This window comes from Tinamus guttatus, unplaced genomic scaffold (genome assembly GCF_059628265.1).
Source record: "Tinamus guttatus ecotype Peru unplaced genomic scaffold, ASM5962826v1 Tinamus_guttatus_pri_ptg000591l, whole genome shotgun sequence".
Taxonomy (NCBI): domain Eukaryota; kingdom Metazoa; phylum Chordata; class Aves; order Tinamiformes; family Tinamidae; genus Tinamus; species Tinamus guttatus.
This window is the reverse complement of record NW_028289125.1, coordinates 762,053-787,942: the sequence shown is the minus strand read 5'-3', so window position 1 is coordinate 787,942 and position 25,890 is coordinate 762,053. Positions and strand designations below refer to the sequence as shown.

Below are 25,890 nucleotides of genomic sequence, written 5' to 3'. Positions count from 1 at the left end.
CATGATCTTAGCCCTTCAGGAGGTTTATAACGTATTCAGAAAAGACTATCAGAAATACCAAGGCATTAGAGTTTACCAAGGCAGTGATAACTTCAGGTAAAAAGAATATCTGTAGCAAAGAATCAAATTTAAAGAACAAAACAGTTTACCACAAATAATTGTTCAAGAATCTTTAGCACAGCCACTGACATTCTTTCCCAGATATTTAGCTTCTGCTGGGGTTATAACTCAATTTGTTATAAATACTACCTCAAAGAACATAGTAAATATCTGTAAGAAACAAACCAGAGAGCTTCATAACTGTTTCACAAGATACATCCCTTTATTATTGTAATCACAAAAACATGATTTTATACAGGAATGTGTAAGTGAACATTAATCAATGCAATTAAATTTGTTTCATAAAGATCAGGTAAACATACTACAGAACATTGTATTGTAAAGAACAAAAATATCTGCTTTCTGGCCTTGCAGTGCACATTTTAGTGCAAGTATTAAGACACAATAGTGTTCAATTCAGCAATGTATTGCAGAACTTCATGCCACAGTCCACTTTAAAGAGAGTCAGGACATGCAGCTTGTTAATAAAATGCTGTAGTATATAAAAGAGCCACATGTTAATTCATAAAATATAGAGTGGTTTATTTGGATGATTTTAAAGTGATTTTACTGTGGAATTTAGTTTTTTTTTTTTTATCCAGGACAAACATCCAGAGTGTCTTGTTATTTGGAATATTCTTCTTTTATGCGATGGCTTTGGCTTCAGGTAGGAATGCCTCCCAGTATTTTATTAGCTTGGAAAGAAGGAAAAAAATTACTGTTAGGTACAGAATATTGGAAAAGAAAACTCATACACCTTCCACCTGGTGTGCTGGATAAAGTAAGAATATGGATGCTTCATATTATTATTAGCCTTGTTACACAATGAAAGACAAAAAACAATTAACAAATGCACAAATTGCTCACAGCTACAATTATGTATTGAGCACTATATATATCCTGTGAAAAAATGTTGTTTTCCAGTTCAGCTTGTTATTTTTACCTTTAACTGAAAGTTATTTTACTGCTATAACACATTCAGCACACTATTTTTCTTTTTTAACTGAAAAAAGACCAAAGCATTCATGCATCTTCAGTAAGTTTAAGCACATTTTTAATACACTTTACTCCCACTTGCAAGTGAAAATATTAATTTGGTTTCAGAGGAAAAACAGGAGAAACTACTCCCTCACACTTCTCCAAGAAAGCGTCTTTGCTCTCCTGAATTAGAGTTATGCAAGTAAGAACAGTAATATAACTAGGTGACAGCAATCACTATGTTCAGCAATGTACCACAGACTAGAGTCAGTTCTCTGTTTTAGGTACATAAAGCCCATGTTTTTACATTAACCTTATATGGAATACACTGCAGTATTAGCTTCTATAAGGATGCAGAAAAGTTTCCCTTACCTGCTGCTGTGCTTGCACTAATGATTCTAAGTACTTGATAATAACAGTTTTAAAGTCTTTCACTCGTTCCTTCTGTTAATAAATAAAACAATTATGGCAGATTAAACTCTTAAGCAATTTTGCTTGGAATGTTGTTATTAAAGTAAAATTGCCATTTGAACATTTATACATGCCTCAAATCTTCCCACTTCTTTGCGAATGGTTTTGGAGATCTGTTCAAAATCTTTTTCCCCTTGTTGAACCTTTGTCTCCCACTGGCAAAGGAAAGACATGCAGAGATAAGGCTTTACATTCTTCATTCAAATCATCAGTATCTTTTTAACACAGATATAGATATATACACACAAATATATATATACAGTAGTGTGTGTGTATATATATATATATTTATTATTATTATCACTTCCACTTTGATCTCTCTACCAGCAGGACTATCATTATATATTCCCCATTGCTGAATGCTATTTCAATGGCAGTAATTAGCACTTAGCATCATCATACTCAAATTGTGAGTTTACTAACAACCTTCTGTAATAACCCAAAAAAGAAATAACCCTACAGAAGCAATTGGTTTTTACATTAGAAACGGTCACCATACATTTCCTACGGCTTCAAATATTCAGAAAGTATTTCTGTCAGAGAGTTTCAGCTCACTTTCTGTATGGTGGCTGGATAGGTGGCATAGAGAGACAACAACAACAAGACAGTGGTCACACAAGAGTGACGCTCAATTTCACCAGTCTACAAGGACCTTCAACACTATATGCAAAAGTTAGGAACAAAGCTGCATGTGGTTAGTGATGAAGGAGGCAGCCAAATAAAAAAAAATAGCATAATACAGCTTGAAAACTTCATTGATGTTCTCCCATTATTTAATGAGAGAATACTGACACATAACTGGAATATATGCATTAATATTAAATAAGTTGTCCTACCTCTTCAATTTCCTTAAAGAAGCATGATAGAAAAAGTGTATAAATTATGACACTGCAACATATTAGTTATTTTTACTGAAATTATACCAAATATACATACACACATATATATATGGACAGAAATTCAGCATCATTAAGCAAAACAAGGGAACAATTCTCCGTTAGTCTTTTTAGATAGACTTTAGTTTTACAATCCAAGGGATACTCCTCTGTCTACTCAAGTCACCTGTAACAGTTAAAAGCCTTTTGAAATTTGTCCATATCCCTTCCTCCCGTTTCCCAGACTCTGTAGAAACAGATGTCAGCTGCCTTACAGATCTTAGAAAGAATAATGACTACGCACATTTAATATTTTAAGCAAATTCCTCTTAATTTCAGTAAATATGGAAAACATCAAATAAGTGATCTGTAAACAAAAAAACGTCTCAAGTTGGGCACTGATGCCCAATGAACCAACGTAAAAAGACTGGCCTCCAGAATAATGGAAATTTGTGATAGTGTTACCTCTTTAATTTCATCTTTAGCTTGCTGCAATTTATCGGGTTTATTGGCAAGCTGGAGCTTTGCTTCAGCTTCACGTTTTTTTTGTAGGGTGACCTGAGCATCTTGCCATTTCTGCCAGCATTTCATTCGATGATCAAACACACCCTGTTAAGATGGACAAAGTTATTAAGCAGTTGGAACTGTTAGAACCACTTACATTCCAATTAATGAAATATATTTTTGGAAAAAGCTGCAACAAGTATATTCGAAGACACTTCACTGTGCTTACCACAAGTGGTCTTGCATTTAATTTGGCAGTGTGCTTACATAGCTAAGTACCACCTAAAAATAGAGGGGCATTCAATAAGCCTGTTTAGAGCTGACACCTTGGTGCCCCGTAACATTTTATTTTCGTTGCATTGTTCCTTCACAACACTACCAAAGCAGTCGCTACAAAGTGCTGCCTTACACAAACGCTTCTCTAAGTATAGATTCCATCAAACCTTTTCATTGACTAAATATCTATTTTTGCTAGCAAAGTACTGAGGAAGCAGAATTAAAGAGTGTGTGTGTATGTAATTTCCCCCAAACAAGCTGACAAGTTCAAAAATACTTCCAGATAAAATTCTTAGGACACTGTTGCCCATGCCACACCATTGGCATTTTGTCTGATTCCTGTTAATCCATGCCCATTTTTTTCTGACAACCATTTTTATTGTGGGATTATAAATGAGGATTATGGATTTGTTTTTATTACTCAGGTGGAATTCAGGCAAAAGCTCAGTCTTAACTGCATAATGAAGTGTGCAAATGCACAGGAACACACATTTAATCCAAGTCTCTAAATTAAGGAGTGCATTAAGTGTGACTTTAAGCAAAAATTAATATTATTCCTAGCAGTACTCACTTTGACTGCAGCAATGAGACGAATGTAGTCACCAAGCAGTTCTGAGAACACATAGAAATCAGCAAAAGCTTGTTCTTGATGCAACTGATCTATTTTCTCCTCAACCTCTGCAAGCTGAGACAGAGCTCTAGATAGAGCAGTGTGGTCCTCAGAGTTGCCTAACATGGCAGCACTTTTAGCAAAGGCAGCTGTGTTGGCTGAAAGCTCTGAAATACAGGAGAAATATATAGTGTAACATAGTTAATATCTTATGTTAAACTTCAACACAGATCATCTTAAAACCTCTGCTTGTGCAGACGCTCCCGCCCAACAGCAACCTTGACTTTGCTAGATGAAAAATAAAACTACACACTACACACTATTTCCCAAACCTCATGATAAGGTCCACGCCCGTGACTCAGGGAGATCACAATAAAATCACTTCTGGGAGAACATAGCACACCCCAAATTCCCCAGTATCAGTTAAATAATTTGCTGAACCTGTTATATGATGCCCATCTTGCATGGCAAGACATAAAAGATACTATCACTTTGGTATTATCCAACTGCCAGCAAAACAAAAGCCAAGTCACCTACAAAGCAAGTCCAAAACACTTAACTCATCTGTAGGGTAACTGGTCCCATGCAACTGGAAGGGCAAAGCAGCAAGAAATATTCAATGGGAATATCAACACCAGAGTAGAACTTGTTTCCACTCTACTATTCTACTGACTAAACTATCTTAAATTAGACTGCATGTCCTGTAATATACGTGTCAGGTATGTAGTTATACATATGAAAAAACAAACAACAACAACAAAAAAAAAAAACACACACACACCAGCATGACTAGTATCCAGGAAGCTGAAGTTTTTAGCTTATTCATTAACAAATCTCATCAAATTCCACTTAAGTCATCCTGTACAACATTAACACCTATGAAACACCTTTGAACAAAAAGTCATATTCAAACTTACATAAGGATTAGAAGTACAAGTTTATTTGTTATTGTGATGGCTTTGTAGAATCATCAGAATACCAGAAATGTTTGTAGAAGAAAAAAAAAAATCTGATTCCCCAAACTCTCACAATTTTAACACAGCTCTATAAAACTCAATTTCTTCGCATCTAAGAGCGAATCCACAGTATTCAAACACATTCACTTTCCATGTTCCTTTCATCTTAAAAACATGCTTTAACCCTGAGGACAGCTGTCCAAAGATCTTCTACTACAGAGAATGATTGCTGGTAGAGATTTGGGAAATGAGCTTAAGACACATTCATGCATTTTTGAAAGCAGTGTTGAAAGGTGACCTCCATTCTTTAAAATTAAGTAGCAGTGTCAGAAGGTACATTTATAATCTTCCATATACTACCAAATTAAAGTTTTGATTTTTTTAAAATCATCTGATGGAAAACAGTCTTTGACAAAACAGCTGCATAAGCCATTGAAATATTAACTTTACGGGTATGCTTGCTCTCACTTTCAAATAATTTAAGACTAGTTACCTAACCAGAAAAAAACTTACTTAAACTGTATCTTTGATGACATACTGCTATGTGGACCAATTTAAGATCAGCAAATCCCCAATTAAGGGCTTAAACTCAATTAACAGAACAATGCTCAACCACAAGATTTTTAAATGGATTTGAGCAGCCACTTTTTGTTTAAAAGTAAAAGCCTCTTGCCATTAGATTTACAGATACATTTATGGACATCTACTGTAGTTCTGTTAGTTTCAATATTAAAACTCTTCGAGGGGGGAAGTTCTATACCAATCAATATAGTAACTTTCATGTTCAAGAGGAGGGCTGAGAGATATTTGGGATACACACTAAAAATAATACCATCAATGCTAGAATAGTTTAAATCAAAAGGTCCATTTAGGAGATTTTTTTAATGTTAAAATCTGATGTAAAACTTTGTTACTTTAGAGCTCTAACATTATTAACTTCCTAGTTCATTAATATTTTTAAAGCTCTAAATATTTAAGTTCACGCAGTCAGAAAAAATAAATTTACCTTTTCTGTGGCACACTAATGCTTCAACACTGGTGTGAAGTTTCCTCAGCTGTTGATCCAAATTCTCAAATTGCTGCTGTTTTTCTTCAAACCACTGACAAAAGATGAAAGAGTCAAGCACTACAAATTAAATTACCAGCAGCATTTCTTGTTTTAAAGAAGCAAATTATCCATGTACTGCCAGGGTGGTCAACTGATACAACTAAGAATCCAAGCCAATAAGTAAATTAATATCCCATTTTCTAGTTCTACAGCTTTAAAACGCAATTGTTGAGCCTCATTAATTCATCTCATTATTCAAGTCGAAAAATCAGCTCTTACTGCATCCGATTCATTCATCTTGATTGTCATTTTGTTGACAGCGTCGGCAGCCTTGTTCACCATCCTCAATATTCCTGCTCCACTCAGAGCCTGGGTATTAACTGCTCTCGGCAGCTAGAATTGAATGACAAATAAGGGCAAACAGACTGGTTAAAAGGCTGGAGGTTTAACTGGGCACCAGGGGGAAAGAAAAGGATATAGTGTTTTCTTTACTCCTATGTGCTTCAATATAGTGCAATCTAATTTCACAGATTTACTACTTTTACATTCTCAGAGGAAAACTTAAAAATACAGACCATTTACTTTTCTTCTACACCTTTACATTTAAATGGAACAAACAACCTACTTGTCAAAAGTTATTATGAACTAGCTAAGGTCCTAACTAGTCATCTATGCATTACAGAGAAACAACTAGCACTACAAAAACAGAAAAGCTAACATTCACAATAAGATACCGAAAATTCTATAAATATAATGCAAGATTCGCACTAAGGATCATAAAATAAAAATGATGTCCTTACTTTTAAATACAGGCCAGATTTCTAAACCTAATTCCAGAACATTGTATGAACTGCCAATTTGCAAGACACTCAGAAATTTTCACGGTAAGTTAAATTCAATTGATATTAATCTTTGTTAAAGTTCATCTGAATATGCGTACAAAATGGATCCTATGTCAAATCATTTGGCCCTCACATCTGATATTTTGTGTCAGCAGCATTGATAAATCCACTTTAAGTTATCTATCAATGATGCTTTTGTCAGTAGCAGGGCCTCTGTGACTTATTAGCAAAGCTAAGATATTGACATTGGCCAAAAGACAGTGCAGTATTACAGCAAATCCACTATGCACATTTATAAAATGACTGATGCTTTTATATAAGCATAACAGATGATCTGTTTTGCAATATATTTAATGTTTGTGAAGGGTGCCAGATTGATAGCACTGGTGACTGAAATCCTCTATCCACAAGACATCTAGCATGGCCAGCAGCACTGCAAGCCTGTTCATATTAGCCCACCAGTAAAACTGAAGCTTGACTCCTGGAAGCAAATTGGCTTGGAAACAGCTCTGTTAATTCCTAACCTAAGCAAGAGTAAAATGAATTTTCACTATGCATATGACAAGGTTCGCTCACAACTGGACAAACCAATTAATGTAGTATTAGGAATCACTGAACAGTAAGTTTTGGTCACAACCAATCTAATATTTAATAGCACTATAGGCAGAAGACTTTGCAGCTCACTACCTAAGCAGTCATCTGCCATTCTGTCCCATGAAGGACACAATCCAACTTGATTTCATAGGAGTTTAGGAGTCTATGTCTCAACACAAAGAGAGCATACTACTTTGCATGTTACCATACCTGAAAACATATAGGAGAACTTAAAAGAACTTAAATACCTCAGAACTTTCCAAGAACTGCCTTAAATCTGGATCCTGTAACAAGGTTGGGTGTTTTACTGTTCGTTGTAGATACCTATGATTTTAAAAATTAAAATATTAGATAACAAGACAGATTTAATGCGCCTGCAGCACTGGAAAATGTCCTTTATCTAAAGAGCAGGTACACTGCAGGCAGCACGCAACCTCCCTTCATTATCTGCTGGGGCTTGAACACTCTCGTAAAGTCACATCTAGAGGGTCAGAGGATAGTTCAGTCTCCATGCCCCTTCAATCCTTTGCCTCTCTACTCAGTGTTCAAATCATACTTATGCATTCTGTCACCTTCCTCCAGGGCACAAGTTCTCCAGAGAGTCATGAGATAGGACCAATAAGCAGCTTAAATATTCATTTAAGACTTAAACCTGTGAAGGCTATCAAAAAACCAGAAACTTTTGACTGTAACTAGTGCAGCCCCATGCACCACATAACAAAGCATGATTACAGCTACAGGTTGCTGGCTAGAGTTTTTAACATAGCTTATTTACATCATAAACTCCTTAGGATGTGATCCATCATAATGATGTGGCATGGTATTAAAATATAGCAATATATTTGATACTTTCAACATCTTGATGACATCCTCCTCACTCTATTAACAATCTATTTAAGACAGAAAAGACAGGAGCTTGTTTAAATATTCTTGTACAGGGCAGTGAACAGTACAGGTTTTTTGTCACAGCTAATTCTGGGTGGCTTACTTTAGATTTACAGGAGGTACTGGAGAAGTTGATCATCTTCTAGGTATGTACTGTTTGTTTGCTGGTTAGGCCAAGTGTTCAACCTATATTAGTTCTACAGAACTCATCCATTCAAAAGTTAAATTAACGCAACTCCTTCCTTTTTAGATCTGAGCAGAAACACTTAAATGTCTCAATATTACGCAAGTTGAAGAGGGAAATTTCTGCAGTACTCACCTCCTATAAACTGCTGTGAGCTTACCACAACCAATTTTAATACTAGGGATTCACGGAGAGTGTCCAGTGTTTACAGGAACGCTTTATAGAAACTAAACACCTCAAGAGACCACAAGAAAGTAGGCAATATTGCAAATTAAAATGCACCGACAGAACACTACCAATAGTGTTTTGCAGATGAGGCTTGAGCAAAATTTAAGCTGTGCAAAACTGCAAAATCCCAGAAGTGCCCCATTACAGTTGCAATCACAAGGAAACTGCCCTAGAGAATGATGCAGACTGGGACTCTTAACTGAAAGCATGAGTATTTTCTCCAATATAATTTTCTCCATCTCCCACTAGATATGGCCACCACATCTTTATTTTTCTTCCTAAAGGAGCTAAGAATTGTGGTGAAATTATTTCATACATTAAATTGCTCTTTTTTTTCCTAGATTGTTTTGACACTCAACAGCAAGTAAGTACAAGTTAAACTTGACAATGCAAGCAGCCAAAGAGATTTTTCTTTCCAATTTCTCCTACAGACTAGCACTTTCTCCAAGGGAGATGACTAACATTTTCATGGGAGACAACTAGAGGTGTGCTTGAGTATACCCAGAAGACTTGTAGTATTTAAGTTCCCAGCTCTAGGGCATAAACTTCAGTAAATTCAACTGAAAGCCAGACTGCTTCCTTTCTCACTCAACGCACAGCTCTGTGTTCAAGGGAGAGCAATTTTGAATCAGATGCTTTGATCTGACTCTGAGACACACAGACATGTTCTCCTCAGCTTTATGAAGAAGTAACAAACCCAGTGCCTCTAAATACCTTTTGAGCATCGAGCATCTGGGTACGTAAGGGACTTTTTTGTTTGTTTCTGAATGGAAAAGCCAGCTAATGAAAAAGCTGTCCCTTGTCAGATAAGATTTCTCATTTGTTTCTGCAAAAACAAATGAAATACACTGCAAAGCTTTCCCAACATTGCCAAGAGTAGGACTGCCCATTCCCCAGTACAAAAGCAGTGCTCAGTACCTATCAGAAGTAGTATATACTTTATTACAATAACAACAAAAAGAAATGTAGAACTTAGAGCAGGCACACAGGTTTGTCAATTAGCTTTTCCTAATCCTAGTCCTGTCCTTCAAATAAGAAACCAAGAGAGAAACCAATCATCTCTACCACAGAGATCTGAAGTTGTGTAGAAATGACTGTTTAGTTAAGTCCAATTAACTCCAATTTCGGCTGATACTCTGAGTCTTTATATCTCACAGCACCACTTCTTCAGTGACAGGACTGCTGATTACCCAGACTGTGTTTCAGATTTTGCTCCAAGAGATACAATTATTTCAGTAACTTTTGGGCAGAGTTTTAAGTGGCAAGCCATAAGCTATATCCTAGTCTTTAGCGACAGGACAACCTATCAGTATTTTGAGTGTCAATATCAGTTCAGATGTACAGTTAATCCTTATCAACTGCATAACTAGGTTATAGAAAGATTAGCAACAGGATTCTAAGCTAAGATTATTTCTGGAAGACTAAAATCTCAATAGCTTCATAGCTTATCTGCTAGATATGCTCCTTGTCACTCTAAAACCTATTGATTTTTGTTAGCTTTTCTAACAAACTGTTAAATAGTACATTGCCTTCATATCATGCAATCGCATCGTAATAGCCATATTATAAAATCATACCAAAATTACATTTTTGGTACGTTTGTACTGTACATATGACTCAGCTGTACATGACCATAAGTTATAGAACTCTTTTCCACTAGTTGCTTTCCAAAGCTTGACTACCTGTGTCAACTTTTTAGTGAAAGTATTCCAAATACAGCAAAGACTCCAGATCAATGCTAGCTGTATACCAGTGTTAGATGACAGATCTGATGTCTCTTATGTGAAGATTCAACTAGCCATACAAAAGCACTGTAAGTAATCAGGTGGCCAGCTCAGTTTCAAGTGACTTCAGGTGTCCTTCATCCTTTGCCCTATGCAACAAGCAATTTTATACAGAACAGATCCACTGCTGAAGTCACTTAGTTATTTAAAACCAAAATGCCTAAAGAAGCTGATGAACAAAGATTTGCTTACTGCATCCCAGCAAGCTCCATTTCAAGGGAACTGTTTGAAAAGCTGTAGGCATAATTCTCCTCACGCATAACACAGAATGTCCCATTTTAAGTAGATATTATTCCACTTCAACATAAAATTGAGTAGCTCCATACATCCTTCCAGAACCAATTGGCCCACACCCCAGCTAAAGAGCCTCTGTAGTATTTTATAAGTCACTTTGAGGCTAAACAAGTTTTAGTTAGATACATACATTACCTTTCTAGTGCTGCTCTTCTTTTTTCTACAAATTCAGTAGATGAAGAATCTTCCTTGCCTACTTTAACCTTGGTCATGCCTTTGAAGAAAATTGCATCATAATGTTTTTACATTATCATAAGGAATCACTAACGTAGCTGATATGACTACAAGATGAATCTCACTGATATTTACGTATTTAAGTCACATTATAACAAAAAGCACCATACAGGAATACCAAGAACAGGAACACTGCATGTTGCATGCTTTTGAAAAAAATAGACCCATCAAATAAGCAGTTTTCTGTATACATCTATTGCAATTCATGTTAGAAATATTAGTTATATTTTCTTTTACAACCTAAAAGACAATCTAAAAGGTCAGTATCTTACTGGATCCTTATATTCAGAAAAATAACACAGTTACCCTAATAAAATGGACTAAGACAATAAATCTCAGTTTATAAGCCTAACGACTGTTATATTCATGATCAAAATTTAATTCTAGTAAATTCTAATTTCTGAAATTAAAAGTCTTCATTATTTGTGACAAACAAGTCAGCTCTGAAAATTCTGAAGCATGCTTCAATACAAACAATACAAACAGAATGGAAGAGAAAATCTGCGGAGTGTGTTCAGCTTTATGTCACATCCTCTGTTCAAGAGGAACAGACAAAGAATCATGACAATGGCTGTTCTTGATGTCTCATGGTATGGGAAACATATTCAAACTCAGCAGCAGCAGAACTCAGAATGAGAGCCGTGTCTTTCATGCTACCCAAATACACAAGCTTATAGGGTTAGGAGCCTAAGTCCCACCTATTTCTTGAAGCACAAGGACAGAAAGTTATGATACAGTCCAAACCTTTTTTTTTTTTTTTCTCCCCTTCCTGCACTGATTTCTGCTCTATTGCCTCTGCACTTCAAGAAGATCTGAAAGTCTTTAAAAAAATCTGAATATGTACTTTGTGACTTGTTAAATCAGCAGTTCCAAGTCATTCCCCTCCCAACAACCTTTGGACATCAGAAATTTCACACATTAACCAATAAACAAAAATTATCATTCCAAGAACAAGGAGGGACTTTTACTTCTCAGTGAAGCCTTAGCATTTTCCCCTCTCCATAACAGGAAGGAAATAAATCCCACCAGTATGTTTTTCAAATGTATACTACAATGTTAACATAACACTAAATTGCAAAATTAATATATTCTTAAAGGTTAATGTATACAAACACAGTTCATTTAATTTGTATGCCTTTCTATTTTGGCATTAGTGTTTACTCTCATTAATATTAAATTGCAGAAAGGATGAAATACTGCAGTTTAACAGATTAGATACTTCATATAGGATGGTAACATAAGTTCGTAGGAAAAAGAACTGAAAATGCCATCAACTGCTAAGAAGAAGGAATTCCTCACTTCTGGTATTGTCAGCTAATTCTAGATAACATCAGTTTCCTATTCTGCTGACTTATAGTTATTTAAGAGCAAGTGCTAAGGCATCTCTATAACACATGCATTCTACTCCTTCACAAGAATGAATCCACAACTTAAGCAATATTTTTTAAAAACAAAAAACAAGACTTTCCAAAATGCAGTTAGGCAGTTTAAATGAACATTCAGCTTTAGCTCACTGCTGACTCTGCTTGACATGCTTTTCCACAATAAGTAACTCACCATTTGACTTTGGGATTGAATTCTGAAATGCAGGTTCTCCTCCCTGCCCTAGCCACCCCAAAGTTTGAGTCTACGACTTCCCCAAACTGAAGTTCTTTTCCACAAAATTAAAAGAATATTTTTCCAAGCTTTCTCCTCCCTACAACTAGTTAATCTGTCCTTTACTACTTATCTCTAAAGCTGCCTTGATTAAATTTACAGACAAAACTTTTCCAAGAGGGGGGGGGGAAAAAAAAAGGTTTGCCTACATATCAAACAGGATGGCTTTCTAAAGTCCAATCGGTTATTTACACAGGAAACCACAAAAGAAACTGCGAAACTCGCAGTCGTTATAAGGTTGTTCAGCAGTTTTTGCTGTTTTAAACACCTAGTAATTTTGAAAAAAACTACTTAGAGATCAAAACCGGGCAATCAAGTCACTTCAATACCTCACTCTTGCTCCTCAGCTTATTCAAAGAATTTACTAAGAGGGAGGGCACTCAAAAACAGATTTTGAAATAAAATTTGGAAGCACTAAGTTTCAGTGTTCATGAACAACAAAACAAACAATCAAAAGAAACAGACTTAAGTATCAGAGATGCACAGCACATAGGAAGCTCTGTGTATTACAGGGAACAGATAACAGCACAAGTTAAAAATAAACTTTAGTTTAACATTTGTTTTGATAGACTAATCGCTCTTAAGGGGCAACAGTGCAGAAAGAATGACAGATAAGAAACAGAAGGACGCACATTAAGAGAAATGTCCTTCTTATTATCAGCACTGCTCTGAGTTAGGAAGAGGCCAGTACATACCTTTCCAACTTAAACACAACTTCTTTAGAATACAGAAGGGAAAGCATAAATAATAGTTTAGGTCACCTGATAAGCAGTACATAATAGTTAGACAAAACAGCATTTATTTTACAAACACAGTCAGTATTAAAATATTTCATTTTTATTGCAGTGCTTAAGTTGCATTCATACATCCAAGCTTTTTAGACTCACCTACAATACTTTTTTCTGGAGCAGGAGGCACAATGTAACCCACATGCATATACTTTGTTGCTAATTTGCTGTGCAAACCAAGAAAATCACTGAATCTTCTTTTGACAGAGAATTCATTTTTGTGAAACATCGAAAGGGATGTCTTTAAAAAAATAAAAGAGAATTCATTTCAGTCATTATTTACTAATTCACCTACTCAGTTGTATTATGAAGTAATATGCAAATATTTATTGCACTAATTACCTTTGTTGTTACTCTGTATGCCATATAAGCGTTCATGCCATCCCCTGTAAGAAAATTAAAATACTTATTCTAGAGCAAGTTACACTAGTCCTTCTACATACTTTTTGTTCTGAAATAAACATTAAGTAACTTTTCACTTAGATATTCTATCTGCCCAAAAGATAACCAAATAAAAGGTTATGCTAAAAACTCAGAATAGTCTTCAAGAGGTAAGAATGTGTACCATCTCACCAGGTTCAAGACATGAACTTACCAACTTTCTCTGGGTCTGACACATTGATTTCTATATCAAACAAATCTCCATTTGCTTCCTCTTCAATCTAGAAAAAGTACACACGATGTTCAACAAGTTTATATGCATGCATATTATCTATAAGTACAAGGGTAGGACTAGGGTACTGGAAAGGAGGAAGAGTCAGTACGTCTGAATAATCCAAAAAAGAAGAAGAAAAAAATCTATCTAATTTAAATTGAGGGTCTAATAATGGTGTGGATTTGAGGCTTCTTACAAAAACTTTTGGTGCGACAGCCTCTTCCTAGGTCTTGCTGGCCTAAGAATTTGTAGTAAATATTTCTATTATGGGAAAATTCATTTAACTGCTGCTATTCCAGCAAAAAATGAGGTTCAAAATTGTTCACTTGCAGTGTTTATATATGCTTCTAATCAAAAGACCAATATTCCTTATTATTAATGGTATCTGTAGTCCAGCTGGGGAACAGCTATAGAATTTTCAGATACTTGCCTGGGTTCTGATCATGGGGGATTTCCTTTCATGCAATATGCACAAGTTCAATAAAATAGATGTCTTAAGAAATACCATGGCAGAAAGGACTGTGTGGCTATGTTGAAGGCAAAAAAAATCAGAATAAAATGCCACTTAGGGGCATCTGGGAAACGGTCATTATTGGAACTCAGACCAATCTCATTTGGGCAAACTGATTTATTAGGAACACTGCCTAGTAAGTCTATATTCTAGAACGAGCAGTATTTGCCAGGGCCCAGACTTTGAACAGAATGCAAAATATAAATAGCAAAATATTAAAAGTTGCAATACTATGATCAGCCTCATCTCTTTGTTAATATGCAGGACAGTGGTAACAACTGCTTTCTCCATGTCCCCATTAACAGCAGCTTTAGATTCCAAGTTAAAATCTGTAACATGATAGTATGAATTACCATAAATCTCCAACACATCTTCTGTCTCAAACTCAGCACTTGCTACTACGCACACCTTCACAATATTGGTGCATTATTTGGCCTGTAGGAATGTTACTCCCCACAGTACAGATCACTAGCCTAATCACTTAAGCAACAAATAATGAAGCTATTCCAAGAGTCAAACTCATATTAAATACTCAGTGCAAAATAAATGGAATAGTTCATCTTATATATGTCCGTTCATCAAAGAATGATTCTGTGAGTCATAATTTAGGAACCGCTCTTTTTTTTTAATCCTCAAAAAGCTAATGTCGTATTTCCATGGTAATCAACCCATAACTTAAAAGTTTATTTAGTACCTCTTCTCTGGATCTATCAAAAATCACAGGGGTCGTTATACTTTTTGATTCCATTCTGGGAGCTATTAGTGCAGTAGGTGTTACAGGAGTGATTGCAGGCGTCGGTTCTGGAGAGAGTATTGGATCCCTCTCTGGGCTGTCCAGTGATACTTCTTCTGTGGCTTCTAGATAAACATTGAGTTTGCAAACATGTTTTTACACAATAGAGATAAATGTGCAAAGATACCACACATACACACACATTAAAAAGTGACAATATCCAAGTCTAATAAGATCACCTCTAAATAGCACCTATTTAACATATAATTACTACAAGTACGGAGCTCACCTGCATGCATTAGCTGAAGTAAGTTTTTTTAATATATGTGAACATACAGATATAAAGCCTGAGAGGTAAAGAGTCTTTTAGAGTACCCATAGTACTGAGTCATTCATTTCTGTAAGAGATAATCGCAGAAACCTGTGACATTCTTTTCACCATGCTCGCTGCTCTTTAACTCCTTGTCAATTTTAGTTTTTGCATTCAATAGCTGATTCAGTTATCTAGCCTGATAATTGAGCATACCAAGAGAATTAAGTTTCTAAGCGAAGTTAAACAAGCAAAACATACCCCTTCACCAAAAGCAAACGATACATCAAATACAAGTATCAGCAAATAAGGCATTCTGACTAGTAGAACTAACTTATTTTTACTTTCTTCAAGCTCTTTTGTGCTTAAAACAGTTTATACAAGAGTTTCTTCAGATTATTTAAAGAGTATGTAAATCTCTGCACTAAATAACCGGCACACTTCCCCAGAATAATTGGTTTTGACAAGTGGCAAACAACACGTCTTGGGTATAAAAGTTTCTCTTCTAGTCTAAGCAACGAATGCTGTGCTTCTCAATAAATGTACTTTCTAAAGAATTTAACTTTTTAAAGATAATATTAACCATAAAACAATCATTTGATATGAAATTTGATTTCCACACCTGTTCACAAGACTTGCTACAAGCTAAAGTTCCTGGAATTACAACCAAGTTTCAAGTTCTTCAGGCAAGTTCAAGCCTCAGACAGTAAAGCAGATGTACTACAAGTACACTGTAAAATAAGCTACCAAAACAGTTTACTACACAATTTTGAAAAAAAACACTATTCTTGCACACCTCCAGTCTACATGACCAGCTCAGTTTTCAAAAGAAAATAAGCCAACTTCCTTTTAATCTTTCTAAAGCTTGGTGTATACGATGAATAGCAAATCTTTATTCAAGAAAATGGCAATTCTGAAGACCAGATGTCCTTTAAAATTCGAGAGACTAGTTAGGTTATGGAAAAAAGGAAGTCTCATTTTTGACCCAATATTATTGCATGCTTCTCCAGAATAGCCTGTCACTTAGTAGCCACCTAAAAACAAAACTGGAAGTAATATCCTCAGCAACAGAATCCAATCATTTATTACTGAAGTATATTACAATCATTCATAATAAATATATCAAAATCACTCAGTTTTATCCCCAGTGCTACTTAAAGATGTTCTGCTAGTCAATTCTGCTTCTCATTTTTATTTAAAACACTTCTTGTCAGTCCCTGACTTCTTTTTTTCATTAACAAAAGCACCCTTCTTTATGTCAGAGACAGATAAGATCATGTGCTTAAACTGAGCTTTATTATCAAGGGAAAAAACAAAATCAAAACAAATATCAAGGCCAGCATGCCTTTATCTAGTTTAAAACACAGGCATATTTTAGTTTAAGGCAGATAAAGGTTGTTTCATTTAGGGGGGTATATTCATTAGGGAAGGTCATTACCTCACTGAGGGATAATTCAGAGAATAACAGAATAGTTAAGGTTCTTAGGGACTTCTGGAGATCTCTAGTCCAAACCGTACCATTAACGGTTGCTCAGGTCTGTGTCTAGTGCAGTTTTGAACATTTAGCTCCACAGCTTCTCTGGGCAACCAGTACCAGTGTTTGACCACCACCATAGTGAGAAGGCTCTATCTTACATTTAAATGGAACTTCTAGTATTTCAATTTGACTTTGTCCTGTCACAAGCCACCACTGACAAGAGTCTGAGAAGAGTCCTCATTACTTCCCAGATCAGATATTTATATACACTGATGAAATCTCTCCTGAGCCTTCTCTTCTCCAAGCTGAACTGTCCCAGCTCTCTCAGCTTCTCATCATATGAAGGATGCTCCAGTCCATCATCTCTATTTGTTCCAGTGTGTCCGTGTGTCTCTCATACTTTGGACCCCAAAAGAGGACACTCTGGCCTGGACATGACACTCCAGATGTGGTCCCATCAGTGCTGAGTAAAAGGGAAAAATTACCTCCTCCAGCCCGCTTCCAACCCTCTTCCTAGTTTTAGATTAGAGATGTCTACAGTATTTTCAAACTAACCTTAAAAGCAAGCACGTTTTATATTCATCACTTTTAATATGTACAAATATTATCTAAGAATTTTTGCTGAAAAGACTGATTTTCTTACCACACATGTTGCTTTACTTCAGTAAAAACTGCTGAATCTTTCTAAAGAAACTTACTAATGGCCTCAATAAATGTCACAGGCAGAATATCGAATCTTAGACCAATAAAGAATTTTGATTTAAAATTTCAGATCAGGTGGGAAAACATGCTCAGCCAGTTGTCAGGAAACTTTCAGAATAAAACCTTGGAAGCACAACATCTAGACATGGAAAAGAGGTAGCTCTCTCAATCAGTGGATCAGAGCATTTAGAGATGTATAAGAAGTTATACAGTTGAATATTTAACAGAGAGAGAAATAAATAAATAAATAAGCCATTTTACTTAAGCCCTTCCTTCTCCTGTCACCAACTATTTTCCATCACACAAACCATGATTCACATGCACTTTGCTGTGGTATCTTCACATTTTAGAGACACTCTTAAACAATCTGGAGCACACATTTCTCACTGTTGAAAATGAACAAAACAGAACATAAACATTCTCTTCCTGGAAAAAGTATGATTTATGGAAGCTAAGAGAATTCATTGTTACAAACCTGCACTGCTATCATACAAAACAGCAGCACAATTTTCCCACTAGCCCACCTTTTCAGACCTGCATTTGTGTATATATTAACATCACAAACAAGTACGTTTCAGAGTAGAAGCTAAGATACTTTTAGAAAAACATTTGAGGTATTCAGTTTATATTTTCAACTAAAACTCCTTCATCCAACTTTTAGAAGAAAAGTGTCAAGATCAACAGTCACATCAGCAATGGCAGCTGACACATACTAGGCACTCCCACCTAGCTAATGCCATAAGACTTAAACGCATTAATATCTACTTTACAACTCATCAATAGGGTTTGATAGATAGAAGTGCTTAACTCCAGTAGGTAACAAAAAAAACCTCACAGTCTGCTGCAGAAGACTAATTATGCATAATTAACACTCCATAGACAATTACATAAAAGTTTCTGTCAACACCCTTCAACACTTAAGCTTGTGGGTCAATCTCAGCATGATGTGCTTCCTGTTTCTCTACATCTCACCATTAGTATTCACCAATCATCATTATCACAGAAAATACAAGTTTCCAGTTCATCACACATCATCACTTGAATTGAATGAGCTATTTTTAACAGATCACACCTGCAAATGCTATAGGGCTCTAACATTCTGACATCACTCGAGTGCTTAAACTGGTTTATTATCTTCAAAGGTTTACAAAGATGATGCCACAAATTTGGAGCAGACACTGTTGTCCAAAACAGTAGATGAGTTATTAGAAAGGGGTGGGTTGGCAGGATAGTCAGTTACTTATAAGGCTTCCTTTTGACTTCAAAAATATAGGTTCAAATGCTTTTGCACATTTATTTCTTTCAGAAGAGACTTCAAACTGAATAAATAGCTTGCAAAAGGCAGCTGGGCATCCATACACAACTGCTCTGATCAGACATGTCACATGACATGCCTGACAGACACTATTAGCTAGAATTTTTGCTATTCAATTGAGCTTCAAGTAAGCATTTTGTCCGGTCCACAGAATGAGCATCTCCTTTTCCATACCAACTCCCCAAAAGAAAAGCCTAAGACAAATCTAGTAGTGCCTAAAGACCAGGACACAGTAGCTGCAAACCTGCACAAGGGGATGCTTTAAGAACAGAACAAACAAAAGCACATAAAAAGTAATCTTGCACCCAGACTACAGAAGTGGGGAAATTGTATCTGTCCCCGGTGGGGACAGATCTGTGATCTGTCACCAATTTCAGAAAAACAACTTTACAATTTGCTCATTATCTACAAGCACCAGAAGGCATATCTATGTTCTGTACTGCCAATCCATGACATTTATTCAGCTGTAGTCACATATAGCATGTTAGACCATCATTTTGGAATAGTCATTCAAGGTTTGTTTTTATCTTGACATTAGAAGTCTAGAGCTGGCCAGGTTTTAAGAGAGCGAACTTTAGTATGGATGCTCCTATCATTAGAAGCTTCATTAGGATTCTCCTAAGCACAAAGAACCAAATATGTGCAAAATGTTCTTAACCTTGAGTGCTTTGAAGAAGTGACCAAAGCTGCCTCCAAACATAAATGCCCTATGAGATAAGAAAAAAATATTATTTCCCCCTTTTTCTTTTTTCTCCTGCTTGAAATAAACACACTGACTTTTATCCTACAGAAGACAGTGCTTAACAGCAATACAGCCCTCCTCACTTATCCCAGGAACCACAATACTAATAAATGGGGTGACAAAATTCAGACAAAGACTGTCATTCAGAGACAAAGAATACCTAAAAGTATTTATTGCAGATGTAATCTGATAGCTGCCACAGAAGCACAGCAGCAAAGCCTAAAAGCTTCAGATCCTGAGTTACATTAAGACAGTTCAGGAAACCTTCCTCTGTGTTCTCTCCTTCACCTTCTTTTCCCATTAGGCAATATTATTACAGGCAATAATGAAAAAGACTTATCAAACTTACATTTGCTAGAGAACAACAACACATGATTAGTGGACAGGATGGAGGAGACCCAAAGGAAAAAAAAATAAAATATTTTGTTTTTTCTTCTTCCCTTTTTTTTTTTTTAAACACGGAAGTCTTGCTTTCATAGAAAGCAAGGATTATGCAATCACACCGAAAGCAAGCAGACACAAGTAATGCAACCTTCTCGCATTACTTCTGCTCATCACAAATTAGTGCAAGAAAGTGCTGAATTAGCAACGCTGTCAAGCAAAACAGTCCTAAAGAGGAAAAAAAGTTATCCTTTTGAATGTACAGCATGGAAGTATCAATCAGATTCTGCTTCTGAGAACCTGTATGCTGACAATGCAAGAAAGATAGAACTTCGCCACCAGGACAGTGCTGCACCACACAAACTTCCCGTTTAGAATGGGATACTGTGAAAGATTTTTCTGAGTGTTTTTTTTTCCCCCATTCAGACTGTATTAGCCTTCATCTGTGGATGAAATGACCTTCTAAAAACAGCTTTCAGTTGTACTAAACCTCCTGTATGTTACAGCAGCAACTGGATGCTCCTTACCTTTAAAAGACTGTTGTTGGTAGCAAAACTCAAACTCATTAAATCTGTTCTGGAAGCATGTTTTCTCACAGCATTCATTTCAGTTGCAACAATCTGGCTGCTAACATTTGTTTCTTCTGTCTGCAGCCTATCAATATTTACCTTTTTTTCTTAATTTAATATTTTCCAGCCAAAGGAGAATTGGTTTTCCTGAAATATTCTTTCCAGATAGCTCTATGGCTACAAAAAGTTGCCTTTACATTTTGAAGCTATATAACCAAATTACTAGTACAAGAAAGATTTGTTCCTTAAGTGCTTCCCAACTTTGAGAGTCATAAGATCAGGTAATAAATACAAAACTACTAGGATTATTGCTGAATTATTTATTCTGCAGTTCTCTTAAGCCTGTCCCAGAGAGCTAATAAATTAATCAACACATCCCAACAGTGTCATAATCAAATACCTATCTACTTAAAACAACCTAGAACTAAATGCTACAAAGTTCTATATCAAATGGTCACACTAGGGAACCAATGAAGATGAAACTAGGACTGTACTCAAATCAAATTGTCAACTGACTCACTCAATAAATAGTAATAGTGTTAGTACTGCAAAAAAGGCATTTAAATCTATCTCTTGATATGTATAAGATATTCCAAACATTATACTTTTTTCCTTGAATGATAAAGGCTCCTACAACTGTAAAAGGAACACTTGTCTATGTTAAGCGACCAAAGCATCTCTCATACAAGGAAAAACAGAAGCTGAGACAGTTTGGCATGGAGAAGGGAAGGCTCAAGGGAGCTCTTGACAGCGCATAATAAATATCTGATGGGAGGGTATAAAGAGAATGAGGCCAGCCTATTCTCGATGGCAACCAGTGACAGAACAAGAGGCAAAACAGGAACATCTGAACACAAAAAAAACAATTGCACACAAGAAAACACTTTCTAACTAGGAAGGTGGTTGAACAGTGGCACAAATTGCCCAGAAAAACTGTGAAGTCTCCATCCTCGGAGATATTCATAGCCCAGCTGGACATGGTCTTGGACAACCTGCACTGGCTGCTCCTGCTTGACCAGAGCAGATGATCTCCAGAGTTCCCTGCCAACTCCAGGTGTTCTGTGATTCTGTGACTATTCTGCAGAAAACGGATAGCAGAAAATGGACAAATTAGTGATGAATTGATGAAGGATTGGCAATGTGTTGTTTATTGACTGCTGATCAGAATTTTCATACAACTCTCTCCAAGACATCCATCATAGTCAGCTATTAGAGAAAAAAATCTCATACTAGTGAAATGATGGGACTGATCTCATAGGCCAGCTTATCACCCCTTTGCATCTCTGCAGAAATATCATTCTGCAAAACTAGAAAATGGGCTTGTCAGCTTAAATAAGGTTATAAAGCAGGAAACAAGGCTTTTAACTTCTCTTCATGCTTTTTAAATAAACACAAACTTGAATATTGGTAATCACAAAACAAGAAATGCTGCACTGCTGCCTACAGAACAAATTACTAGCTAGCTATCTCTATGTGACAGTTATACTACACTGTAACAGCACCTGTACTTGCTAAAAAAATAAAAATAACAACTAAAGCTGTAGAATCCTAGAAGGAAAAAAAATCCTGTATTCCACTGTTAAGGTACTTAAGAAAATTAAATCTTACTTCTCTTCCAAACAAGCTTCTGAAAGTTCCAATAATCCAGTATGTGAGACATTAACTCCTAAAAGGTCTGCTACAAAAATGTGCTTTGTCATGAGTGTGATAGAAGTGTTTACTCCTGAGAGAAAACACAAACTCACAGAGGAATGGCTTAATTTTTAGTTTACTGTTGAAAGCTAAGCAAACCTTACCTATTCCTAAAAAGAAGTCACGTATCACTATTTTCAGTAACGAGCAAGATTAAATCTTCTGTTTTACGAATTCACAAGTCAATAGTTACACATATTAAAAATGGCTGAACAAACATCTTTGGGCAACAAGGAACATCAGCTGTTCTCCCTTCTTAGTATGTTACCTCTCTTGCTAATTTTCAGGTTGATAAATTTGACAGTATGTTGCAGCAGATCACAGAAATTTAGGTGACAGCTAAACCCAATAGAGAATGATTTGCAAAGGCTACACTCAAAACCCAAAGAAAAACCTTTAATGACTTTTAAAGAAAGTGTAATTTGCAAATTAAGCAGCAGAAAAGGTTTTCTACAATATTAAATTGTGAAAAATTAAAATTGAAGTTTCTGTTTTTAAGGGTACTGCTCCCTATTTCCTTACATCAAATAAAATGACAGCATAAAATATTTTCTCCTACTCCCCACAAAAACACATCCCTTTATGTCAAAGGGAAAATAGTCTACTGAGACATAAAGGAAAAGAACAGTTACCGGCAAAGAGGTCTTCTCTATCATCATCTAGCATGATTTCAGCTGGCTTTGGACCATTAGAATTTGTGCTGAGATCTTCTGCAGGAAGACTGGCCGGCTCTGGAGATGAAGGGCTTGACTGTTTAGGTGGAAGAAAAATAAATAAATAAACAAACAGAGAATCAGTTGCCATGTGTCAGTATAGAAGAATTATTGCAATAAGCATTCCTTTATTACAGAGAGACAAAGCCAGATGCACAGAAGGGAAACCCTGTCAGCTATTTCCATTTCCTATTGGGATAAAAATGAACAAAGGATATGAGTTAGTTGGTCAACAGCTCTTTTCATTCCTTTATCAGAGGGACATGTTTAATTAACATGAAGCAAAAACTGCTAGACAAGTATCTAGAAAATGTATGAGTATTTCTGAGTGCAGTTTGATTAAGTTCCTTTTGGAAAGCTTACATTTAGCTGTATAAAAGCTTGCATTTTGTTTAGTATTTTTTCCTGCGTACAAATGCAGTCTTCAAGTGTTCCATCCCTTTTTTTTTTTCCAGAGATTAAGAAAATAAGTTAATTGCATTGAAAGAAGAAGCCACAGCTGCCTGTAGCCATGAGAAATTTCGAAGTCAGAAAGTAGGCTGTCTGAAATGTGACTGGATAGTGTCTTTGCAACAGCTCAAAATTAGGTATTACTACCACAATGGGTCACACTATGCAAAAATGAAAGCTAGCATCAAGATGGATACAATTCTTCAAATTAACTGAAGACTAGAACTTGTCCTGTGAAGAGAGAAATACTCAAAGGCATTCAGGAAAATAAAAGCACTACTGAAGTTAGAGTACTGAAGCACAGCTTACTCACAAAATGAGCACACATCTAACTGAAGATAAGTGCTTCAGTATGCAAGTTCTTCCTGAATCAGTCAACTCTGGTTATTTCAGAGTACTTCAAAATTTGCAAGACTCATTTCCTGCAACTTCCCCCAAGAAAGCTAGCAAAGGGATTTAAGAACAGCATACTTAAGCAAAAAAAAATCTGCCTTAAAAAGGGGCATCTGTAAATCCAGCCTCACTACTGACTTCCTAGTGTTTTGCATAAAATTGTCATAATTTAGGGTTAAAATCAGAATTCAGAAGAAAGGCTTTTCTCAGGGCCACAATTCAATAGATGTCATGGTGACAAAAGAAAAAAAAAACAGAAAAACATTGAAAAAACACTAAAATTTCTGTCCGCATTCCATACTGCATGCCCATGAAAGCAGCACAGAAAACAGAGGGAGACCTTTCTTATATCAGGTTCTCCAAGAACAGTGCATCTGCTGGCATGAAGTGCAGCAATACTGCTCTGATCAGTGTCAATCCAAAACTCAGCTATCCAAAATCCTAGTCAGAGGACGGAAAAACATTTAGATACACTATAAGACATTTATTTCATAGGATACATGAAACTGAAATACTCTCCACCTGGAAAAGTGTTATTGAAATAAGCCTTTCCTGCTGAAGACGCAAGAAAGCTAAAAGCAGGAGCGCTAGAAGAATGCCAGAAAACTCTCTTCTAAATCAGATTAAGGTTGCAACAAGAAAATGCTCCATTCAAAGAGACCGAGGTTATACCCCACTGCATTTCCAAAATGGCCATTCTCTGAAAATTCCTGATACAACATTGGAAAACAATTTGCTTGGGAAAAAAAAAAAAAAAAAGGGTAACATGCTGTAAGCCACAACGAGCAGTAGCCTCTTGAGCCGCTTGTTAGATTTTGCCCCAGAACCTGCAAAGAAAGAGCAGAAACACTGGAGGTGATGTAGGTAGGAAACACGTAGGTAGTAGAGTTTATAAGCTTAAAAGCAACAGATAAATCCAATTAGGGTATACTTCTCATACTATCCTAAATCAATGTCAAAATGATCCTATGGCAGGAAGAGAATGAAGGAATGAAGTCACATTTGCTCATTCTGTTAAGTAGCATTTTAAACTGTACCACACAACTTGTAAGTAATTTAGTAGAAATTAAATAGGAAATTAAAACAAAACCAAGCACAACTCGCCATGCTTCACTCTTTTACAAATGACAGTACAGATAGTATGCTTCAGATGTAAAGGTAAGCAGCTTAAAGTGATTTGAGAGCTCAGGAAGCAGCATGTTTTCTGAGAAAAAGGTTCTTTCTGCACAGAGCTGCACAAAGCTCTGCATTCCAGATTTTGCATGTCAGCTGGAACAACAGGACATTGGAAAAGTTATCCCCCCATTAGATGAGAAATTCTCAAGGAGCTAAAATTTTATCAAGAAAAACATTTTTTTTAAAAAAAAATCATAGGTCACACATCCTGAATCAGTTTAGTTGCTTCTCAGCTTTGGTAACTACCCACTGAGGTCCTGGTAGATGTGAGTTTAGGTGCATAGTGAACAACTTGACACTAACACAGATTGAGGGTGACGTACAGTTCATGCTTCACCTCCATGAGAAACAGCTGTAATAGTCAGGCACAGCAAATAAAAGCTTTCCCAAACACCTGATACACACAGCAGATGGCTTCCAGTTTTATCCTGCAGTCATGCTCTTGATTAATGAATGGTTGAGAAGAGTCCTCAGAGAGCACTCTGGCCTTCAAGCTATATCTTCTCAGTCTATCTTCTCAGTTTTATACTAGATAGCTATCTTGGTTATTCATGACCACTTTTGACTATATCCAGCTTCTAACCAGAAAAAAAAAGAAACCCTACTAGTCAAAAGAGTCACCCCACACCATTACACCTGATCCACATATACCATAATTGATAAAAGATAAAAGCAGCATTTACATGCCTAAATTAAGAAGTTAACCAGAGGACCTAAACCAGGACATATCAAAACATTTTCCCTTTGAAGAAAGGAACAGATGCT

At 36.1% G+C, this 25,890-nt stretch overlaps 1 protein-coding gene across 2 annotated transcripts in view; it reads right to left on the bottom strand.

Moving 5' to 3' along the window:
* Positions 1–301: 301 nt before the first annotated feature.
* Positions 302–25,890, bottom strand: part of SNX2 (sorting nexin 2) — a 31,247-nt gene continuing 5,658 nt past the window's right edge. The window contains exons 2-15 of one of the 2 annotated variants that reach the window (XM_088534710.1): positions 23,026–23,143; positions 15,167–15,330; positions 13,902–13,968; positions 13,649–13,692; positions 13,406–13,547; positions 10,764–10,842; positions 7,502–7,577; positions 6,097–6,210; positions 5,776–5,869; positions 3,775–3,980; positions 2,889–3,032; positions 1,623–1,703; positions 1,450–1,521; positions 302–794 (exon numbers count right to left, since the gene is read on the bottom strand). In XM_088534710.1, the coding sequence (XP_088390836.1) occupies positions 744–794; positions 1,450–1,521; positions 1,623–1,703; positions 2,889–3,032; positions 3,775–3,980; positions 5,776–5,869; positions 6,097–6,210; positions 7,502–7,577; positions 10,764–10,842; positions 13,406–13,547; positions 13,649–13,692; positions 13,902–13,968; positions 15,167–15,330; positions 23,026–23,143 (1,452 nt within the window). In that variant the 3' untranslated portion in view covers positions 302–743. The remainder of the gene's footprint in view (positions 795–1,449; positions 1,522–1,622; positions 1,704–2,888; positions 3,033–3,774; positions 3,981–5,775; positions 5,870–6,096; positions 6,211–7,501; positions 7,578–10,763; positions 10,843–13,405; positions 13,548–13,648; positions 13,693–13,901; positions 13,969–15,166; positions 15,331–23,025; positions 23,144–25,890) is intronic. The other variant, XM_088534711.1, reaches the window with a different exon arrangement.